The sequence below is a fragment of the Monodelphis domestica genome, chromosome 1 (genome assembly GCF_027887165.1).
Source record: "Monodelphis domestica isolate mMonDom1 chromosome 1, mMonDom1.pri, whole genome shotgun sequence".
NCBI lineage: Eukaryota > Metazoa > Chordata > Mammalia > Didelphimorphia > Didelphidae > Monodelphis > Monodelphis domestica.
The window spans coordinates 1133550-1151827 of NC_077227.1; the positions used below are offsets into that span (position 1 = coordinate 1133550).

The 18278-nt window shown below is 56.7% G+C and overlaps 1 protein-coding gene and 1 long non-coding RNA gene across 3 annotated transcripts; one reads left to right on the plus strand and one right to left on the minus strand.

The window, feature by feature from the left end:
- Positions 1–9914: 9914 nt before the first annotated feature.
- VENTX (VENT homeobox) lies at positions 9915–11198 on the minus strand. Its single transcript, XM_056794766.1, has 3 exons — positions 10917–11198; positions 10498–10724; positions 9915–10374 (listed from the first exon to the last, which is right to left on the minus strand). Exons 1-3 carry the CDS (start codon positions 11137–11139, stop codon positions 10030–10032), a joined length of 795 nt encoding a protein of 264 aa, XP_056650744.1. The 5' UTR covers positions 11140–11198; the 3' UTR covers positions 9915–10029.
- Positions 10223–17735, plus strand: LOC130453818 (uncharacterized). 2 transcript variants are annotated; one of them, XR_008911394.1, is made up of 3 exons: positions 10223–10281; positions 17030–17146; positions 17342–17735. It is a non-coding gene; the product is annotated as an uncharacterized LOC130453818 (long non-coding RNA). The 2 variants fall into 2 exon arrangements; XR_008911393.1 differs by lacking the exon at positions 10223–10281 and having other exon boundaries at positions 15374–17146.
- The last annotated feature ends 543 nt before the right edge of the window (positions 17736–18278 follow it).

The window sequence follows — 18278 nt, forward strand, 5'->3', positions numbered from 1 at the left end:
GAAGAAAGAACAAAGAAAACCCCAACAAATGTGCATGATCAAGTAAAACGAGTGGCCCTGTGGGCCAGGCCCCAAGCCAGGGCTCTGCCTGGACATTTAGCCCCAAACCCTCCCTCCCGTCAGCTTTCCTCCTCAGGCATCCTCCAGCATTACCCTGGGTCATTGCAATGAGCAGAGTTCTTGCTGCTGTTACTAAAGTGGGGCTGTTATTATAGAAATTCTCCTGGCTCTGCTCACTTCACCGCAGCATCGTGTCTTCCCAAGTTTCTCGGAAGCTCATATTTCTCACTGTGCCAGAGGACTGCTTTTTATGGGCGTCCCTTTCCTCTCGCGGTGAATCCCTAGTGCGTTTAGACCTCGCAGTGGTACCTTTGGGTCAAAAGGCTTTCCCAGCTTAGTAACTCTCCACTTGCTTGCTATGATGACTAGAGTCATTCACAGTTCCACCAATAGGCATTCATGTGCCCATTTCCCAGAGCCCTTCTAACATTTGCCACTTTGCTTTTTTGCCAGTTTTGCCAATCCGATGGCCTCGAGTTACATATTTTTCTAATTATGACTAAATTGGAGCATTTGGAGCAATGGCAATAATAGCATCTATTCCTTCCTTTGAAGACCACCTGTTGAACCAGGTAGTACAAAACAGGAGGAGGGGGAAGGGAAAGGAAGAACGGCGGCAATTATCTCACATAATTATGGTTTCCAAAATGACGAAGGGGAGGAGGAGGAACATGTGATATTTTCAAGTCATCATTGGCATCCGAACTTGGCAAAGAAATGAAGGCTACCCAAATGTGGTGAGTGACAGAAATCCATTTTGCCCTTTAGGGACGGAGAAAAATGAAGAGAGGAATTGGACAAGGAGCCGATAAAGGGAGGATTAGTCAAAAGCAAAACTCAGAGAAGAAAAAGTAGAAAATGGGTTGTAGGACAATACACAGTTAAGGATTTTAACTATATAGGTACAGACTAAATTCACCCTTAAAATGGAGAAGGGTAGCAGATTAATTACACATCATAATTCAGAGCTATGGTCACAAGAAATACAATTGAAACATGCACAGAGTTCAAATAATGGACGGGAGCATCATCCGTTATACTTCAGCTGAAATAGCTATATGCAGAGGTAGTGATCACCCTTTCAGAAAAAGGAACAACCATAATAAATGTAACTAAGAGGGATAAGCAATGAAACTCTATTTTGCTTCAAGGTAACAGAAACAATAAATGAATATCAATCCTGAATATATTCCCCAACCAAAAAAAAAAAAGAAAACTTTCTTAGCTCTGCATGAGCCTCTTCACAAAAAAATCGATGATGTATTAAGGCATAAAATGCAACAATGATGGAAAAGCCTCTTTTACAGACCATAATAAAATAATATTCAATTAAAAAACAAAAACAAGCAAAAGAACCCATGTAAATATATCAGTCTTTTAAGTGATTTCCTTGTCACACCCACCGGTTCAGAGCTCTTAACATATTCAACTTACATTCAAAGGGTCATTTCTTATGTTTGAGAGCTCTCATTTCTCATTGATTCTATTTTTAAAAATCATTTCATTGACATCTTTTGTTTCAACAAAATTTCTCCCAGTATTTTCCTCTTTCCAGAGAGTCATCCCAAAGAATGAGGAATATTTTGAAAAGAAGAGAAAAAGAGGAGGAAGAAAAAATAAGCAAAGCCGACCCCCAAATCTGTGCTAGGATGCACAGCCCTGAACAAGCGAACTGGATGAAATAGTTTCTCATAGCTCTTCCTTTGGACCAGGCTTTTGGTGTGCAGTTTTACAGTGTCCACTTGTGACATTTGGACACGTGTGGATAGTCTTTCCACAGACGCTGCTTTTGTCATCATGCACATTGTTTTCTTGACTCGGCTCCCTTCCATCTGCTCTTTCTAGATCTCTCGGGATTTGCTGTGTTGATTTCTTATGGGACAGGAACCCTCCGTTCCATTCACGGCCCGCACTCCGGTAGCCATTCCCCGATCTCAAGGTATCAACTTTGCCGTGGATCTGAAGCCATGCTTTATCAATCGTGCTTCCCAGTGGAATCCCAGGCCAAAGGGCCCGGCCCTCTCATCGCTTTATTTGCATGATCCCAAGAGCAGGCAGGGGGTGGGTTGTGAAGGTCGTTATTGGCACGTACGCCATTTGATCTGGAAGTGAGCAGGGACACCCTGGAAGCTGCTGCTGACCAGGCAAATGGATATGTTTCAGATAAAGTCACTTCATCAGCTGAATAGACTTATGGGAGAAATGTGAGGAAGAGCGGCCATTCAGCCCTTCCTCTGTTTCGATAACCCGGTGAGAGCAGAAGAATGTCTACGACAGGGTGGTAGCCGTGCGCGTAGAGAGAAGGCGCCTTGCAGCAAAGATAGGGGAAAGGCAGCAAGGGGGACATCTGCCACCATGTTGGACACGTGTGGCGAATGGAGGCAAAGAAGGAGCCGAGGCTGCAAGCCCTGGTAGCTGGGAGGTGGCAGCACCCTCAACAGTGACAGGGAAGGGTTCAGAGGGAAAGATGCCAAGTTCAATTCTGAGCATGCCAAGTGGAAGGTGTCTGCTGGACAACCAGTCGGAGTTTAAAAAGGAGTCGAAGATGCAGGATGGGAGCTCAGCAGAGCCTGGGAGAGGATAGAGACCTGGAAAGGATCTCCCTACGGGAGCTAATGAGATCAAGCGAGCTAGTGCAGTGGAGGAAGAGAAGAGGGCCGGGACAGATCCTCAGCCGGCTGGCATGATCTGGCCAGAGGGAGCAGCAGCATCCTGGACACCCGGAGAAGGTGCTGATTGGCAGCAGAGAGGCCAAGATGAGGGCTGAGAGAAGGCCAATTGGTTCAGCAATGAAGAGACCTTCGGGCACTTTCCATTGAATGACGCTGTGGAAGCTTTCAGTAAAAGTGATCCAGGCAAATGGAGCCACCTAGTGGGTAGTGTGGAGGGGATGGTCCCATAAAGGATGGAGAAGACCCAGGCACCAGGAGATGTGCCACTAGAGGAGGAGAGTTTGAGGATTGGAGGGAATGGACATGACTGGTGGGGGTAGGAGGTGGGAGGTGGGAGGTGGGATGCAATGGGAGAGGAGATCAAAGGGGCTCTTAAGGATCCTCTCTCTGTGGGAAAGAGGAGCGGAGCCAAGGAGGACGTTGCTAGTGAGGGAGATCCAGGGTCACGGTTAGTGAGGGAGAGGAGGGGACGCTTCGGGCTTCTCTTTTGGGGTACAGTGGGAGGCGCTAGAAGAGGCTCAAAGGTTCAGAAGGGCCACCGTGGTGAGCAGGGCCACGAATCAGGGCGTCAGGGGGTCAGGGCGGTTGGCAAGGATTGGCTTGTCTGAGGGAGCGCCCAGTCTGGGATGGATCATCGCCGAGCCTTTCATGAGTTTCTTCAGCCCTTTTCAGCGCTGGGGAAGGAACGAAGGAAGCGGATCCAGGATTGGATTGCATTGGACTGGGACGAGCAGTGTTAAGAGAGCGTTGGATTCCTTCAGAGGGGAAGCTAGTGTCCAGCTGAACTTCTGCCCTAAACCATCCGGGTAGGGAAGGAGGAGTGGATTTGGCCTTTGGGCTGAAGGTCTGGGAAAGAACCAGGGGGCAGATCGGAGGTCCTGGGGAAGATGGGCAGGCGGCTTAATGGGAGATCGGGGTCACTGCCAGGAGTTTCAGGTTAAGGGATAGGAATCCTTCAACGCTGTGGCAAGCTCCAAGTCTGGTCATCTCTGTGGAGCTGGGGGGGGGGGGGGGACAATGAAAAGACGGGGGAACCCGAGGGAGACACGGTAAGTGGTGTGGGACGCCCAGGCACTGGTGTAGAGAGAGCCTGTGAGTCAGGTGCACTGAGCAGCTCATTGAGAAGGAAGGGAAGAAGGGCAACTGGGGCTCGGGGGACTGGGTGCTGGGCCCTAGTCCAAAGCTGGCCTCACACACCTCCTATGCACGGTGGGTCCCACATGCAATGGGAGAAACAACTCCAACGACGACCATCTCCGTTCAGGGAGGAGGTAGCCGAGGCAACGGTCTCGGGGCAGCGCTTTGGCCTCAATCCATCCCCGGTCTGTTCCCGGCTCTCTTGGGCTTCCTGTATGCTAAATGGGGAAGGCGAGCTCAGTTGAAGTCAGTCTGTTCAGCATTGGCTGGGGGCTGCCTATGCCTGGGGAAGGATCCAGGAAGAGGAAATAGGCCGAGACGCGGCACCTAAAGTCTTTCTTGTCTTCAGCGTCCCCAAAGTGAGAGGTCACCTGGGCACACGGGAGCCCCCGTTTGACTCCATGCAGTGGCTTGGCTAAAGGAACATTTCTTTCTCCCGAGTTACTTGAAGTAAACAAGGCAAAAGGAGGCCTCCTCCAGGGAGTTCTGCGGTGAGAAATCGGAGATTTCCTGGTAGTTCTGACTGAAGAAGAGATCAACAGTACAGTAAGAGGAGGGCGAATGCAGGGGACGCCTTGGGTCAGGCCCTGGTTAGTGCTCAGGAGACCAGGAGAGGCTGCTCTCTCCTGCCTACTGGTCAGTTATTATTCACCTTAATGAATTCCTATGAGTACTGCAGTAGTCCTCCAGGTGTGCAGAGCCAACTAGCTGGCTGCCCACCACAGCTGGTGCTCCCATTCGACTTGCAGCTTTGGGAAAGGCTGTTCAAATATTTCCTCACTTGATCCTTTCAAGATAGGTGCTTTGGCTGAGGAAAGGGACCTTCAGCGACCTGCCTGGGGTCCCTCCACGCCAAGCCCTCTGGCGCCTTCTAGCTGCCCAGTCACTTGCTAGGCTCTCCCATGGGTCTCCTTTACTCAACATCAGGCAGCAAACTGTGGGAGTCCCATACAGCCCTCCCGTTGGGCCTCTCCCCTCCTGCCCCTATCCTCGGTTGCTTGCTGATCTCATCTAGAGACATCAGCAAGGAAAGTTCGAATTGTTCTCTTTTAGCCACTTTGCTGATCTTTCATCGGCCACCTCTAGAAAGACTGCCATGATTCAGAGTCCCTGGAGACCGGATCTTAATTTAGGCAGTAAAGGTGGCAGCAAGAGAGAGTGGTGCAGGCACACAATCCCCCGAGTCTGACTTGCTTGTCCCCCTTTGCCAGGAAAAGTCTCCAGCCTAGAGCTGACAAGCCCCAAAGCCCTTATCTCGTCCTCAGTTCCCTCTTAGAAAGCCATTGACAGTGGCTACAACAAAATCACACAGACTATGCACTATGGTCAGGTTGGATTTATACCGGAACGCTGATCAAGTTCATTAAAAACCGACAGCACCGTAGCATCACAGCAGCCAATGCAGAAATGGCCTCAGACAAAATCTATTGCCCACTTCCAGGCAAACCACTCACAATCATAGGACTACATGGCCTTTTTCTCATAAAGAGAACCAGTTAACATTTGAAAGCAAGCGCTCCCAGATTTGAAATGCAGGGAAAACTAGCCTTCTGGTCAATCCACTTGGGAGGAGGGAACCAAGGAGCCTACCCGCCACTAGCTCTTCTCTGCACTGACATAGCTACCCAGAGCAAAGAGACAAACCCAAGAAACTGGGGGGGGGGGGGGGGGAACGTCAGGAGGAAGCCCGATGTTCACTTTTCACAGATGACCTAACACTGGGCTGAAAATCACTAAAGAGGCAATTAAAAATGTAATTGAAGCACTAACTTCAGCCAACTTGCTGCATAGAAAGTCAATCCACATACATCATCAGTGTTCCTGTTGTTGTTCAGTTGTGTCTGGTTCTTTGGGACCCTATTTGGTTTGCTGTTGTTGTTTGCAAAGATAATGGAGGACTTCCTTCTCTGGCCCATCTGACAGATGAAGAAACTGAGGCAACGAAGTTTAAGTGACTTGCCCAAGACCACACAGCTAGTAAGTGTCTAAAGCTAGGTTTAAACTCAAGACTACAGACTCCACACTACTCACTGTGCCATCTGGCAGGAGGAGCACCTCTTACCTGCCCCATCTGCCTTCTTGACTGCAGGCAGAAGCACAAGAATTGAAAACGTTTTCACAACGGAAAGGAGTGAAAAGGGAAACAACTGGAAAAGAAGGAAGGACGGGAAGGAAAGGAGCTGCTCAGTCCTCTGCTCAGGGGGGAGAGCTCCCGAAACAGAGTAATTTGACCTTTTCCCAACCACAAGGCAATAAAGACTGAAGCTAACGAAAGCCCTTTGAAGCCGGAATGGCAGAGCCCATAACTTGGTCCTAAAGAAACAAATCCCCAAAACCCTGATTTCATGAAAGATCAGGAAAATGGAGAGACGACCTGGTGAGATGGGAGAGCCCTGGCCAAGGCCACGCCCGGGGGAGCATTTCTATCTCTGGCCACTTGCTTTTTTCAGGCCCTTGTTCCGGTTTTTGGTCCTCTTACATCACCAGTGTCCCCAGCATCCCCTCCTTCCCCCTCCCAGAGGGCCAGCCCACAGGACCGCATTTTCGCATTTTCTTAGTGAGTCTCGTCCCCACAGGGCTCTCTCCACGCTGGCTGCTGTGAGGTTTGGAGCACTGACTGTCCCACTCCCTTTGCACGGTGTTCATCCTGTTTCCATCCTGGCTCGCCTGACTGCAGGCTGACTGAGCGCAGACAGTTACACGTGCCCTTTCTTATGGCACAGCCATATTCACGTGCCTTCCCCCTACCAACGGGAGCTATTTCTCCGATTCTTAGTTATCGGGGAAAATTGCTGTTACAAATACACTCTTGGGGTATCTCCATGGCACAGCGTACAGTGCTGGGCCTGCAGTCAGGAAGACCTGAATTCAAATCCAGCTTCAGGCTTTTGTTAGTGGTGTGACAAGCTGCTTAACCGTTTTGGCCTCAGTTTCCTCATCTGTAAAGTCAGCTGGAGAAGGCAATGGCAAAGCGCTCCACTATCTTTGCAAAGGAAGACTCCAAATGGGGCAGCGAAGAATGAGACACGGCTGCCCAATGACGGAGTCCCTGGATCCAAAGGTCCGGGCACCCCCTGAATGCATGTCTTCGGAAGCAGTTTGTCTTTTCTAATTCCCTCCCCCTCTCTGTCTGTCTCTGCCCCACATGACTCCTGAGGGGGCAGAAATGGCCCCAGCTGGGTGCCAAGCCTGACAGAGGGCCCTACAGTAGCCCTGCCCCCTGGCCACTTGCCTGAACAAACTTCTTCAGGCTGCAGCCGGTGGGTCTCTGTGGCACTGGCCAGAGGGAGGAGGGGCCAGGTTCGGGGCAGCCCAGGCTGCTGGCCCTGCAGCCTCCTCAGGGCTGATGTCATGGGCAGTGGGGGCAGGGGTGCCCGCGGAGCTCAGCACCCTGCCCTGGCTTTGGGCCTTGAGCCACTTTCCGATTTGGGGGTGTCCAGGCCTCTCAGAGGTTGGGGGATCAGGTCTGGCCTGCCCTCAGGAAAGGAGGGGAGCCCCAAAGCCTGGAAAAGCAAGCGGTGCCCCACCTAGACTCCAGCAGAAATCCCGAACATCGAATGGGAGATGAGCAAAGAGGAGACCCCAAAGGACTGAATTCGAAATCTCAGCGAGAGCCAGAGTCCAGATGGCAGACTGACAACAAAGCAGGAGAGACAAAAGCCACCCTAAGAAACAGCAGGACAGGAAAGGAGCCCAGCACAAGCCACAGGCATGCTGAAAGGGAAAAGCCAACCAATCCAAGCAAACAATGAACCACCATCTTAATACTCTGGCAGGTGAGAGATAAAGACAGAAGTTACAGGAGTCCCAGCTAGTTGCTAGAGGGCACAAGAGTGCACCAAAGGGCAAAAAGACTTGGATCTTGAGTTCAAATCCAGCCTCAGATTGTTACCAGCTGGGTGACCCTGGCCAAGTCACTTAACCCTGTTGGTTTCAGTTTCCTTATCAATGAAATAAGCTGGGAGAATCACTCCTCTGTCTCTGCTAAGGAAAACCCCAAACAGAGTCCCGGCTGCACTCATCAGGCATTTCTGGCATCTTCTGTGCCACACTTATTGGCACTACCTCATTTGAACCCCAAGAGGACCCTGGGAAGTGGGTGCTGCTGCTCCATCTGACAGGGGAGGAAACTGAGGCCTGCCCAAGGTCACTCAGCCCCCACCAGAAGAAAGAAGCCTCCCAAAGGTGCCCCTTTCCAGAGGGAGGGGGTGAGAAGGGAGTGTGGCTGAGGCGGGCCATGAATAGGTCCTCCTTAGGGAGAGAAGCCAAACCGCTGCTGCTGCCACATTTGGCCTTGAGTGCTTTCCTGGCCCCTCTCCCTAGGGCCCAGTGAGGCTTAGCCTCATCCCACAAACCAGTTAACAGAGGCAGCTGGATGGCTCAGTGGGGAGAGCTCAGAGAGGCTTTGCAGATCTGGATTTGAATTCAAGTCTGAGGCCGGCCGGGCCAGGCCAGCCCACCCCCAGCCTCCCTCCCTCCCTCCTCCATGCCTAATTGGGGATGAAAGACGGAGATAATGGGCCCTCCCAGGCTGGGTAAACAGGTCTTTAGTCGGCTCCTCCAAGTCTGGGGAGGCAGCAGCAGCAGATAGCCAAAGCTGGAAGGGTTGGGGGAGCAGCAAACTAGGGAGAGGCCAGCTAGTGCTGGTCCCAGGCGGGATTTGAACTCGGGTTTTCCTGCTGGCAGAGGCTGCCTTGGATCCCCGAGGAAAATGGCCCAAATGCTCGCAGGCCGGTCCGGAGGTGGAAGTGAGGGAGCCCCCCCTAGGCCCGGGGATCATCCTCCCACCCCAGCACCTGAGGGAGGTGCCCGGCTGGGCCATTAGGAGCAGTCGTAGCCCTTCAAGGGCAGCGGGGTGGTCCGGCGGACAGTGCCCAGACTCATCTTCCCAGGTCGAAGGCGGCCCTAGTGGCCGTGGCCCAGTCCCGGAACCCAGTCCTAAAGTGCGCTGGAGGAGCTGGCGGCCGGGCCGGGGGCGGGGTGCCGAGGCCCGAAGCGGAGCCCGGTGGGGCGGCGCTCCCTCGGCCGAGGTTTACCGGAGTTTAATCGGGTTAAGGAGGAAGCTGGGCTAAGGCTCTTTGTTATTCCCAGAGATGATTAGCAGCCAGTTAGGCCCCGGGCGGGGGGCGGCGGCGGCGGCGGATCAAAGCCTCGCACAAAGCCCCGGGTGGCCCAGAAGTGGGGCGGGAGGAGCTGAGGCACCAGACAGACCGGGCTGGAGGCCGGAACTCCGGGAAAGGAGCCCGCCGACCCTGGAGAGAGGGAGGCGGCGGCGGGGGCCCACCACTAAGCCGTGGCCTTTCCCGGTTCCGCTAATAAAGAGGGCGCCCCCGCCCCGCCCCCATTCCCAGCGCAAAACTGGGGGGAGGGAGGGAGGGAGGCGGCTTGGTCAAAGGCCCTTCCAAAGCAGCCCCCGCCCCGCGCGCACGCGCACTGGCCAGGGCTAGAGGCGAAGCTGTGGTCTTGGCCGCGGACCCTAACGGGCCTTCCCGGAGCTGAGAAAGGGACGCGGGAAGAGAGAAGGCAGTTCGGATCCCCCCCACCCCCAAGCAGCTGCCTTCCTGCTGGGGCCTGACACCCGGCCACCCCCGCTACCCTTTCCTCCCTCTCCCGAGCCGGAAGCCTCGGCATTGGCAAACGGGGCCCCTCTAGGCCTTCGCCCTGCCGGCGAGGTCGGGAGAGAGCCAGGCTTTGCCCCCCCCCCTCCAGTGGCACGTAGTAGGCACTTTGCTAACTGCTTTTCGCTCCCTCCCGGGGTGGGGGGGCTCTTTCCACCTGGGCTTCCGTCCCAGCCCTCATCCGACCGGCACCGCTTGTGGCTAGAAGTCAACTCTAGCTGCCGGGCTCAGCTGGAGGCGCCCTCGAAGAAGGGCCTGGGCAGGCAGGCAGGGGCGGACCGGTGGGTGCCCTGAAGCTAGTTTCGTCCCAGGGGTTCCTCCAGCTAGACCCGCCCCGCCCCCAGGAAGCGATAGGTTAAGGCAAAGGCCATCCCTGCCGGTCCTCGCCCCCCCCCCCAGCACCCCGGGGCCACGATTACGCGGCAGCTGCAAAAGGTGACGATTTAATGCGCCCATAAATAAGCCAGTCCATCCTCGAGCCCGCAGGGAGGCGGAGGCCGGAGGCCTCCCGAAAGGTCCAGCCGCCCCTCCCCCCTCCAGCGTCACAAAGTCCGAAGGAAGGAGGCCTGGTCCGGGCAGCCGCTCAGCAGGCAGGCCAGTGCGGACGGGACGCTGGGAGGGGCCGCTTTGCAGGAGCCGGGGGGCAGGGGAGGCGGCGTCTGGATGAGGCCCGGGAGCTGCGGCGTCCTGGGGTACCCGTAGGGCAGGCCCGGCGGCAGCGGCACGGGCAGGGGCAGCGGCAGCGGCAGCGGCAGCGGCAGCGGCGGGGAGCGCAGGAGCAGGGGGCTGTACAGGTGCAGGGGGAAGCCGGGAGGCGGGTCGGGCGGCCTCAAGTCCTGCAGTTGGCGCTTCAGCTTCATGCGGCGGTTCTGGAACCACGTTTTTATCTGTCGGAGCCCAAGAGGCAAGCAGAGCCTGAGCGCCGGCCCGGCGGGAAGGGGGAGAGGGGGGAGGGGGGAGGGGAGGTGGCCCGCCCCTCCCCCCTCCCCCCTCCCTGCCCCGCGGGCTACCTGCACTTCCGACAGCTGCATTTTGCCGGCCAGTTTGCGCCTCTCGGCCGCGCCCAGGTAGTGGTGGCGCTTGAAGGAGCTCTCCAAGGTGCTGATCTGCTTGGTCGTGAAGGCCGTTCGCAGGCGCCGCGCTCCCCGGCCCGGAGTCTCGGGCCCAGGGCCCTCCGCTGGCCCGCAGCCGCCACGGCTCGCCTCGGGAGGGGCCTCGTAGCCCGGGGCCCCGGATCCTAGGGAGAGGGGACGAAGCGGGGAAGTCTAGGCGGGCCCATCGGGCCACGCACGTGGACCTGCGGGATGGGCAGGCCGCGAATCAGCCCCAGCGCTCCCGGGTGTCGGGTCCCCCCCAGTCCTCCCAAGCAGTGCCCGCCCCCCAGGGGGCGGGGCAGCCCCCTTTCCTCGCCCATGCGTGGGGCACTTACTGGCTGCAGGAGGTCCTCCGACGGCTACGGCGGCGGCGGCGGCAGCGGGGAACTGCGGGGACCGGGAACTCGTGGACGTCTCGGGGGACCCAGGAAAGCGAAGGGCCCCGCCCGGGCCTTGGCCTCCTCTTCGAGGGGACGCCTCGGAGTTACCTTCCCGCAGTTGCGTGGACTTCCGGCTACTCTGCGAGAGCCATTCCACAGAGAACGGAGCCTTCGTCATCGGAAGGGACGGGGCGCGGCGGGGACCCAGCAACCGGGGCTCTCCCGAGGGAGCGCGAGGCCGAGGCTTTTATAAGCGGCTGCGGCCGGCCCACCCCCAATCTGCCTTGCATAAACAAAGCTCAAAGGGCCCGATAAGTACCACCTAATTGGCCTCTTTCAGCCCCACCCCGGGGGCCCTTCGCACTTGGGCTGGCTCCGAGATGTCTGAGGTCTTTCTCCCGGAGGGGAGGTTCCGTCCCCGGCTTCCTGGCATCCTCCTTTGGGGCTCGGGCTCCCCGAGAGGACGCCCTGGTTTTCCGCCCCACCTCACCCCTTGGCCCAAAGAGGGTGCCCCTCCGGGCCTCCTTGCCTCCAAGGCCAGGCTTCGGTCTTAAGGCTTGCCCTGGGGGAAGAAGGAGCAGCTGGCCGGCTGCCCCCCCCCTCACTTTCAGGCCGACCCCTACTAGGGAGCCCGAGGACTGCCCAGCTTCCCAGACCCTGTGATGGGGACGTTGCTGTGGCTCCTGCAGCCCTTGTTCCGGGAAAAGGCCAGGACTGCCGGAGGGTGCAGTGTGAAGAATGGGCGCCCTGGTAGTCCGTGGGGATTCTGGAGAAGTCTGAACTCAGCCGTCCCCCCCTTCCCCATTTCCTGGCCTTCTTGAGGCTGTCCCAGGCCTCCCAGGTGCCCATGCTCCTCCCTGGTCTGCCCTCCGACCTCCTTCCACCCTGGGGCCCTCCTCAGGCTTGCTCCCCCCTTTTTCTCCTCCCTCAGGGCTTGCTTGTGGCCCCCTCCTCCAGGGCAGCGGGGGCTGTGCCTACTTGTTCCTGGCTGGATGATGGGCCCCAGTGAGTGCTGGGTTATGGGAATGGGGGAGCCTCTTCAGCCAGAAGGCCCACAAGGGAGACGGGAGCCATCCAGTGGGACTAGAGTGGGCTGAAGAACTGGCGATGGTGAGGAAGCCCCCCACAGCAGATAGGGAGACTTCCTGGGGAAAGGCTGCCCAGTTTGGAGGGGGAGCTAGGCCTCAGCCCCGTCTGAATGATAAAGGACTTGGGCTTGCAAAGAGGAAGAAGGAGCAGGGCAAGGAGGCAAAGGTGGCCATCCCTGAGGGCTTTGGGGCTAATATAGGGCAGAATGGGCACATTGCCAGGATTCCTGCCAGGTCTAAGATGCTGGGATGTTGAGTCAACCTGGGCTAGAATTTGGCCCGACTGCCTCCTGGAGGAGGGAAGGAGCTCTTCTCTCTGGAGAGGGAGACCTTCAGTATCCTTGTCACTGGCTGCCTGTCTGGGCCTGGGGTCTTGGGTTCAAATTCGGCAGTTGAGCACCACCACTCTTACAGGCCTAGGAAGAAAATGAATGATGACTTCGGGGATCCACGCATCCTCTGGCCACTTGCCATGGTGGGGAGGTGGGGCTTTTGGTGGGCAGAAGCCCCTTCCCTGCCACTACCTCTAGCTCCGCTTTGCACACGTTGCCCTTTTGGAGGGGCCTGGAAAGGCCCAGTCTACCAGCCTAAGAGATCAGCCAACACCAGGAAGGACACTGAGGCTCCGATTGGAGGCTGAATGACTTGCCCAGGGTCACGTAGCCAACAAGTGTCCTTTGCCATTGACACATGAAAGACACTGGGAGGGGAGAAGGAGCCTTGTCCTTCTCTGGCAGGCACCCAGGCCATTTCCAGGGGATTCACTTCCCAGGATTCCTGGCCTGAGCCTTGGAATCTGGGCTGGAAAGGAATGAGGCCATTGTTTACTGGCAGCTTAATGGGATTGTGGAGCCTAATTGTTTTAGTGGTGGGGGAGGCTCGCTATCTCTGGAGGAGGAGAGGGCACCCAGTGTCCTTTTGGAGGAGGACATTTGGAAGGTAGCAGCTCGGCCCCCTCTACTGAGCTCCGTGGAAGAAATGGGCCACCTCTGCCCAGTACTGCCACCATTTGGCAGGTAGAGAGTCTTCAAGGTGGTGAGCCTAGGCGTTGAATTCAAATCCAGCCATGGATACTTACTAGCTTTGTGACCCTGGACAAGTCACTTTACCTCTGCCTGCCTCCGTTTTCTCCTCTGTAAAATGGGGATCACAAGGGCATCTACCTCACAGGGTCCACGCTGGCTGTTCTTGCTATTGTGATGGTAACGAGAATCTCAGAGACTTCTGGGTACCTCGATGTACAGATAAGGGGGCAGGCTAGGCTGGCAGTCCTGCCGAGAGCCAGAGAGGAGTGCAAACAAAGGCAGAGTGGAGGGAAGGAAGCCTGAGCTGAGGAAGGGGAGGGGACCGGACCGGCTGGCCGCCCCCCACCCCCAGGAGGACGAATCCTGGAGAAGATGATGGCATTGAAGTGGGGTGAAGCAGGTGCACCAGCCAGTGTCCAGGGGTGTCTCCATCCGGAGGAGGCCGGCCGTATCTCCCTCAGACTGTCCTGTGAGAGGCCAGCAGGCCTCCCTGGGGTGCTGGCGCCTGCTTCCCCCCCCACCCCCCACGCACCAAATCCCAGGAACAAACAACTTCCTCCCAGCTCCTCCCTCCTCTGGTAGGAGATCAAAGGGTGGCTGGGAGGGTCCTGGTTTTAGCATCCTTAATCCAAAATGTGGAGCCACTGGGAGGGGAGATGGGGGTGGGGGAGGTTGCCTTGTTCTTTGGTTGCTGCTGCAGCTGGGGGACCCGGAGCTGATGCCCAGAGACACTGGCAGCCTTTAGGGGCTCCTGTTTGCCTGCCAGGCTGGGGCCATTCCCAGGGCCTTCTGAAGCGAGGAGCCCTGGGATAAGGGGAAGAATGGGAGGGGGAAGCCCTCTGCCACTTACTCCTTATGCCTGTGGGGCATGGCACAAGCCCTTTTGTTTCTGGGCCTCAGTTTCCCCTTCTGCAAAATGCAAAGTTTGGACTAGGTGACCCCCAAGGCCCCTTCCAGCTCCAGGCTGGGCGGATTCCCAGAGGAGGGCTGCAGGGGTGGGAGGGGAGGGGCGCGAAGTGGGATCAAGGGGCCATCTGTCTGGAGAGCTCTGGGAAAGGACACCAAATGGGGAGGAAGGCTTGCCAGCCCCTTGGCAGCCCCAGCAGAATGGAGCTGGTGGGTCTGCGGATCAGGGAGAGAAAGCAGGCCAGTGGATTGGTTCTGTTCCTGTGCCCAAGGGGGCCCTGGTCCACAGTGCAGGCCTTCTAGGGAGTGGGGGGCCCTGGGGTGGCACTTCTATTGGGCCCCTCCATGGGATCAGCACCTCCTGGGGTGCAGAACAAGCCCATAGGAGCCTTTCCAAGGAAAAGGGGGCTCCCATTGCCCCCCTGTGGTGGCCACGGGCCCCAGGCTGGGTCCACCCTGTGGGGTACATTGGTCAGCCTCTGAGCTGGGTCTCAGGGATGGGAGGGGAAGAGGGCGCTGGGGCCAAAGGAGGCAGGGAGGTGCCACCCTGTGGCAATGGGAGCAGCCAGGCACAGTGCTTCTGGGACCCAGTCGTTGCCTGGGCTGGCCACCCCGGGTCTCCCTTTGCCTTTGAGGCAGGGCCTCCCCAGTCCCCAGGCCCGCATCCGTCCGTCCGTCCATGCAGGGAAGCATGTTAAAGGGTGGGCAGGGAGACGAGGCCTGAGGGAGGGGGCTGCTGGGATGTTCCGGGGGGGCTCTGGGCTGGGCTAATGGGGGGGGGTGAGGTGGCAGCACCCAGCAGGCCTTTGGGATGAGCCTATTCACCTGCCCGGCTCCCCTGGCAGCGTCCCCATTGGGCAAATGGAAATAATCAATGCCAGTTTGTTTGTCAGAATAGCTTCGAAGGGCAAACTAGCAGCTCGTTTGTTGGGATGCCATTTCACAGGTGTGATGGGCTCAAAAGATCTGCTTGTGGGTGCTTTCCAGGCCAGGCACTCTCGGAAGGGAGCCCCGATACCCAGAGACCACAGGACAGTGGGAGCAGGTGTAGACCAGCCCTCCAGAGGATTACCTGGAGCTGGACACAGGAGAGAGCTATGCTGCCTAAGCTGGGCGGGGAACCCAGTTCCTCATTGGACCCCCATTGGGGTGGCAGTTAGTGATGGGAGCCAGAAGTTCAGGGGAGACCCTGAGGCTGCTGTGGAATCAAGACCTGGTTCAGATGGAGCTCTAGGGATTTGCTAGGCGGCAATTTCTTTGGGTCTCAGTTTCCTGGCCTGTAAAATGGGGCTGACCGCACTCCCCAGGCCCCAGGGAGAGAATCCTAGTGAAATGCTTGAGCAGCCTTTCAGCACTAGAGGAATGGGGGGGTGGGGGGGGCTGGAGGATTCCCAGGAGGGCTCCCAGGGCTTAGGGCTAGGCCCGAGGGTGGGGGCCTGGCAAGGACAAAGGCTCTTTGTGCAGAGTCCTTGCACACCTTATCTGCAGGGATTAGAGGAGGAGGGACTTCCCAAATGGAAAAGCTGACCCAGGGGACACCCGGGAAGCCCCTGAGGGAAGGGCTCTGAGCCTGTGCAGGCTGCTCACTGGCACTCTCTGGGGGCTGCTGGCTGGTCCCCTTTTCTGACCCAAATCCAGCACGTTGCTGAGAAAGGGCTTGGGCATGGGAGGAGGGGGCGCTCCAGGGGCTTTGGGCTGGGCCATAGAGAAGGCGCCCACTGGGGGAGGCAGCCCATGGAGGAAGAGGCCCTGGGAGTCTGCTTGCCCACAGAGCAGGCATTCCAGAGGGCACAAGGAATGGGGGGTGGGCAGGGGGGTGGCCAGATGACCTGCAGGGGGAGGAGCCTGTTACTTATTAAGGATTAAGCCTTGCTTGGGTTGACCTTGGAATTCTCTGTGGCCTCAGTGGCAGTGGGTGGCCTCCATTTAGTCACCCGAGGGCCCTGGGCCTGCTCAGGCTCCATCTTCTTTGGCTCGGGCACTTGGACTCGACATGTTGGCGACCCCAGAGCCTGAGGGCTCCCTCATTCCTGGGCTGCTCTTTCAGAGACTGAGCTCTGCAGCCTGGCTTTTAGGGTTAGGCTTGCCAGGGACGTGGCCCGAGTGGAGGGCAGGAGGTAAGGAGGGAAGCCCCAACCAAGCGTCCTGAGAGGAGGGAGACAGCAGGCTTCAAAGGAGCGGGAAAGAGACACTCGGAGGGTCGCTGGCCTGGCATCCTGGGAAGCCATATTGGAGCCTGTCAGTCACCGAGGACTCCCTTCATCCTAGGCACAGGTCCATGTGGGGGCCCCCAAAGACCAGATGGGGCCACGGCTGCATTTTCCTTTTATGGATAGCAGTTGGGCAGCTGCGGTCAATGACATTAGGAGAAAGACCTACTTTGTAAACTGAGGCAGCTGGTGGCACAACTAAGTGCCTTTGGGCAGCCAGAAAGACCCTCCCTCGGTAGACCTCAGTTTCCCCACCTGCAAAACAAGGACAACCATAGCACCCCCTGCATAGCTGTTGTGAAGATCTATTACAAGTGTGTAGCAGTGTTCCCGGAGCAGGATGCAGGGGCCGTCCAAGTGCTCGTTCGCCTGGCAGGACAGTGGTTAGGGCCCGACCCAGGGGAGAGGGAGAGGAGGGAAGTAGCCCAAAGGAGGAGCACCAAGGGGGTTCTGGTCTGGCCTTCGTGTCCCTGGAAGGACGGATCTGAGAGGGAACGCAAGCTGTCTCTTTTGGGACCTACAGTTGGGCTGGTTAGAGATTTGGCCAGAGAGCAGAGCTGGGCACGAAGCTGTGGGAGGCTCCTGTACAGGCAGAGCCTTGGGACAGATGAGCTGCCCACATGGCTCTTTAGTGGGAGGGAGGGTGACCCAGCAGAGGAGACTAAGACGATGGGCAGGCAGAGAAGCGGGTCTGGGGGTGCAATTGATGGCAGTACCAGAGCTGAGGAAAGCTCAAGGGAGGATGAAGCAGAGAAGCCTTTGCTTCCTCCTTAAGACATCCTCTCTCAGTCATCTCACTTGGGTCTGACCAGGTGACCCCATTCGGGATTTTCTTGCAGACTTTCCAATGGTTTGCCATTTCCTGCTCATTTTTTGCTGGGGGCCATCAGACCACGGCGCCTTGACAGAGTCACGCGTGGTAGCTGGGGAGACCACAGAGTGGTCCTTGGCGAGAGGTGACTGCCCGCTCTATCCCCCTGACATGACTTCTTCCATCAATGCGCCTTCCCTATGAATTGACATGATGATTATTCCCCCTAGTCTCAAAAGAAGTAATGCAAGAGCAAAACACCTGTGCCCCAACTCCCCAAAACATCCCCAAAAGGTCAGACCCAATTCCAAAACACTGTCCTGGGTTAACTTTTTCTTAGGTGCATCATTCCCAGCAAAACCGCAGCTGCAGGCCAAGCCCAGAACTTTCTCATAAGCCAGCACACAAATCAATCGTAGAGGCCCAAGTGAGAAGTACAGGTACATCAAGCTTCAATATGCCTCAGTGACTCAATCACACAAATCAGTAACTCAAACTCCCTAGTAAGCCACGTGTGATGAATTCATTTCTCTTGTATTCTGTCTGTAATCACAATACAAGAAGATAGAATGTTAGTCAGGTGATTGGTTAAAAGTTAATGTATCACTTTTCCAATTATCTCTCTATGATTTTGTGTATCTGCATGCCAATAAAATGGGTATAAAAATAAATGCCAGGCCTGGGAATGTCGGAGCAGCTGAGATGTGAAGCAGTCCCATGGCCATTATAATTAAGCTGTCTTCCATTTGTTATTTATTTTATGTTATTCATTTTGACTGATTGTTTGCCACCTGTCGGGAACTCTGGAGTCATGAGTGAGGCTGGACCCTGACCTTCACAGAAGGCAACCGAGGCCAACAGGGTTAAGTGACTTGCCCAGGGTCACACAGCTGGCCAGGTTTGAACTCGTGAAGATGGGTGAATCTCCTTCACCCGCGAGCCGCCCTGCTCATCATACACTTGCTGTATTGCTTGTCCTTCCCAAAGCATAACAACTGCCAAAAGACATCCCTGCTCAGCTGGGAGAGCACTGGGCCTGCGCTGCAAACGGGAGAAGGGATAGAGGGCTGAGAGTGATCCTTTCGGGAGGCTCTTGGAAGAGGCCGCATCAGGAGGATGGAGAGGAGCTCGTGGAAAGGGGAGGCCCTTGGCACCAAGGGAAGGACCCATTTGTCAGGAGGCCCTCCAGGACTCCAGCTGGAGGAGGGGCTCTCTGGCCTAGTCCAATCCCCAGAGAAGAAGCAAAGGAATAGGAGCTGTGCGTGGCGCCACTGCTA

Coding starts and splice junctions, on each gene's coding strand:
- VENTX (XM_056794766.1), bottom strand. CDS start 11,139: ATGACGAAGGCTCCGTTCTCTGTGGAATGGCTCTCGCAGAGTAGCCGG. Junction 10,725..10,916: donor CGGAGGACCTCCTGCAGCCA/GTAAGTGCCCCA, acceptor CCCTCTCCCTAG/GATCCGGGGCCCCGGGCTAC. Junction 10,375..10,497: donor TGCAGCTGTCGGAAGTGCAG/GTAGCCCGCGGG, acceptor GGGCTCCGACAG/ATAAAAACGTGGTTCCAGAA.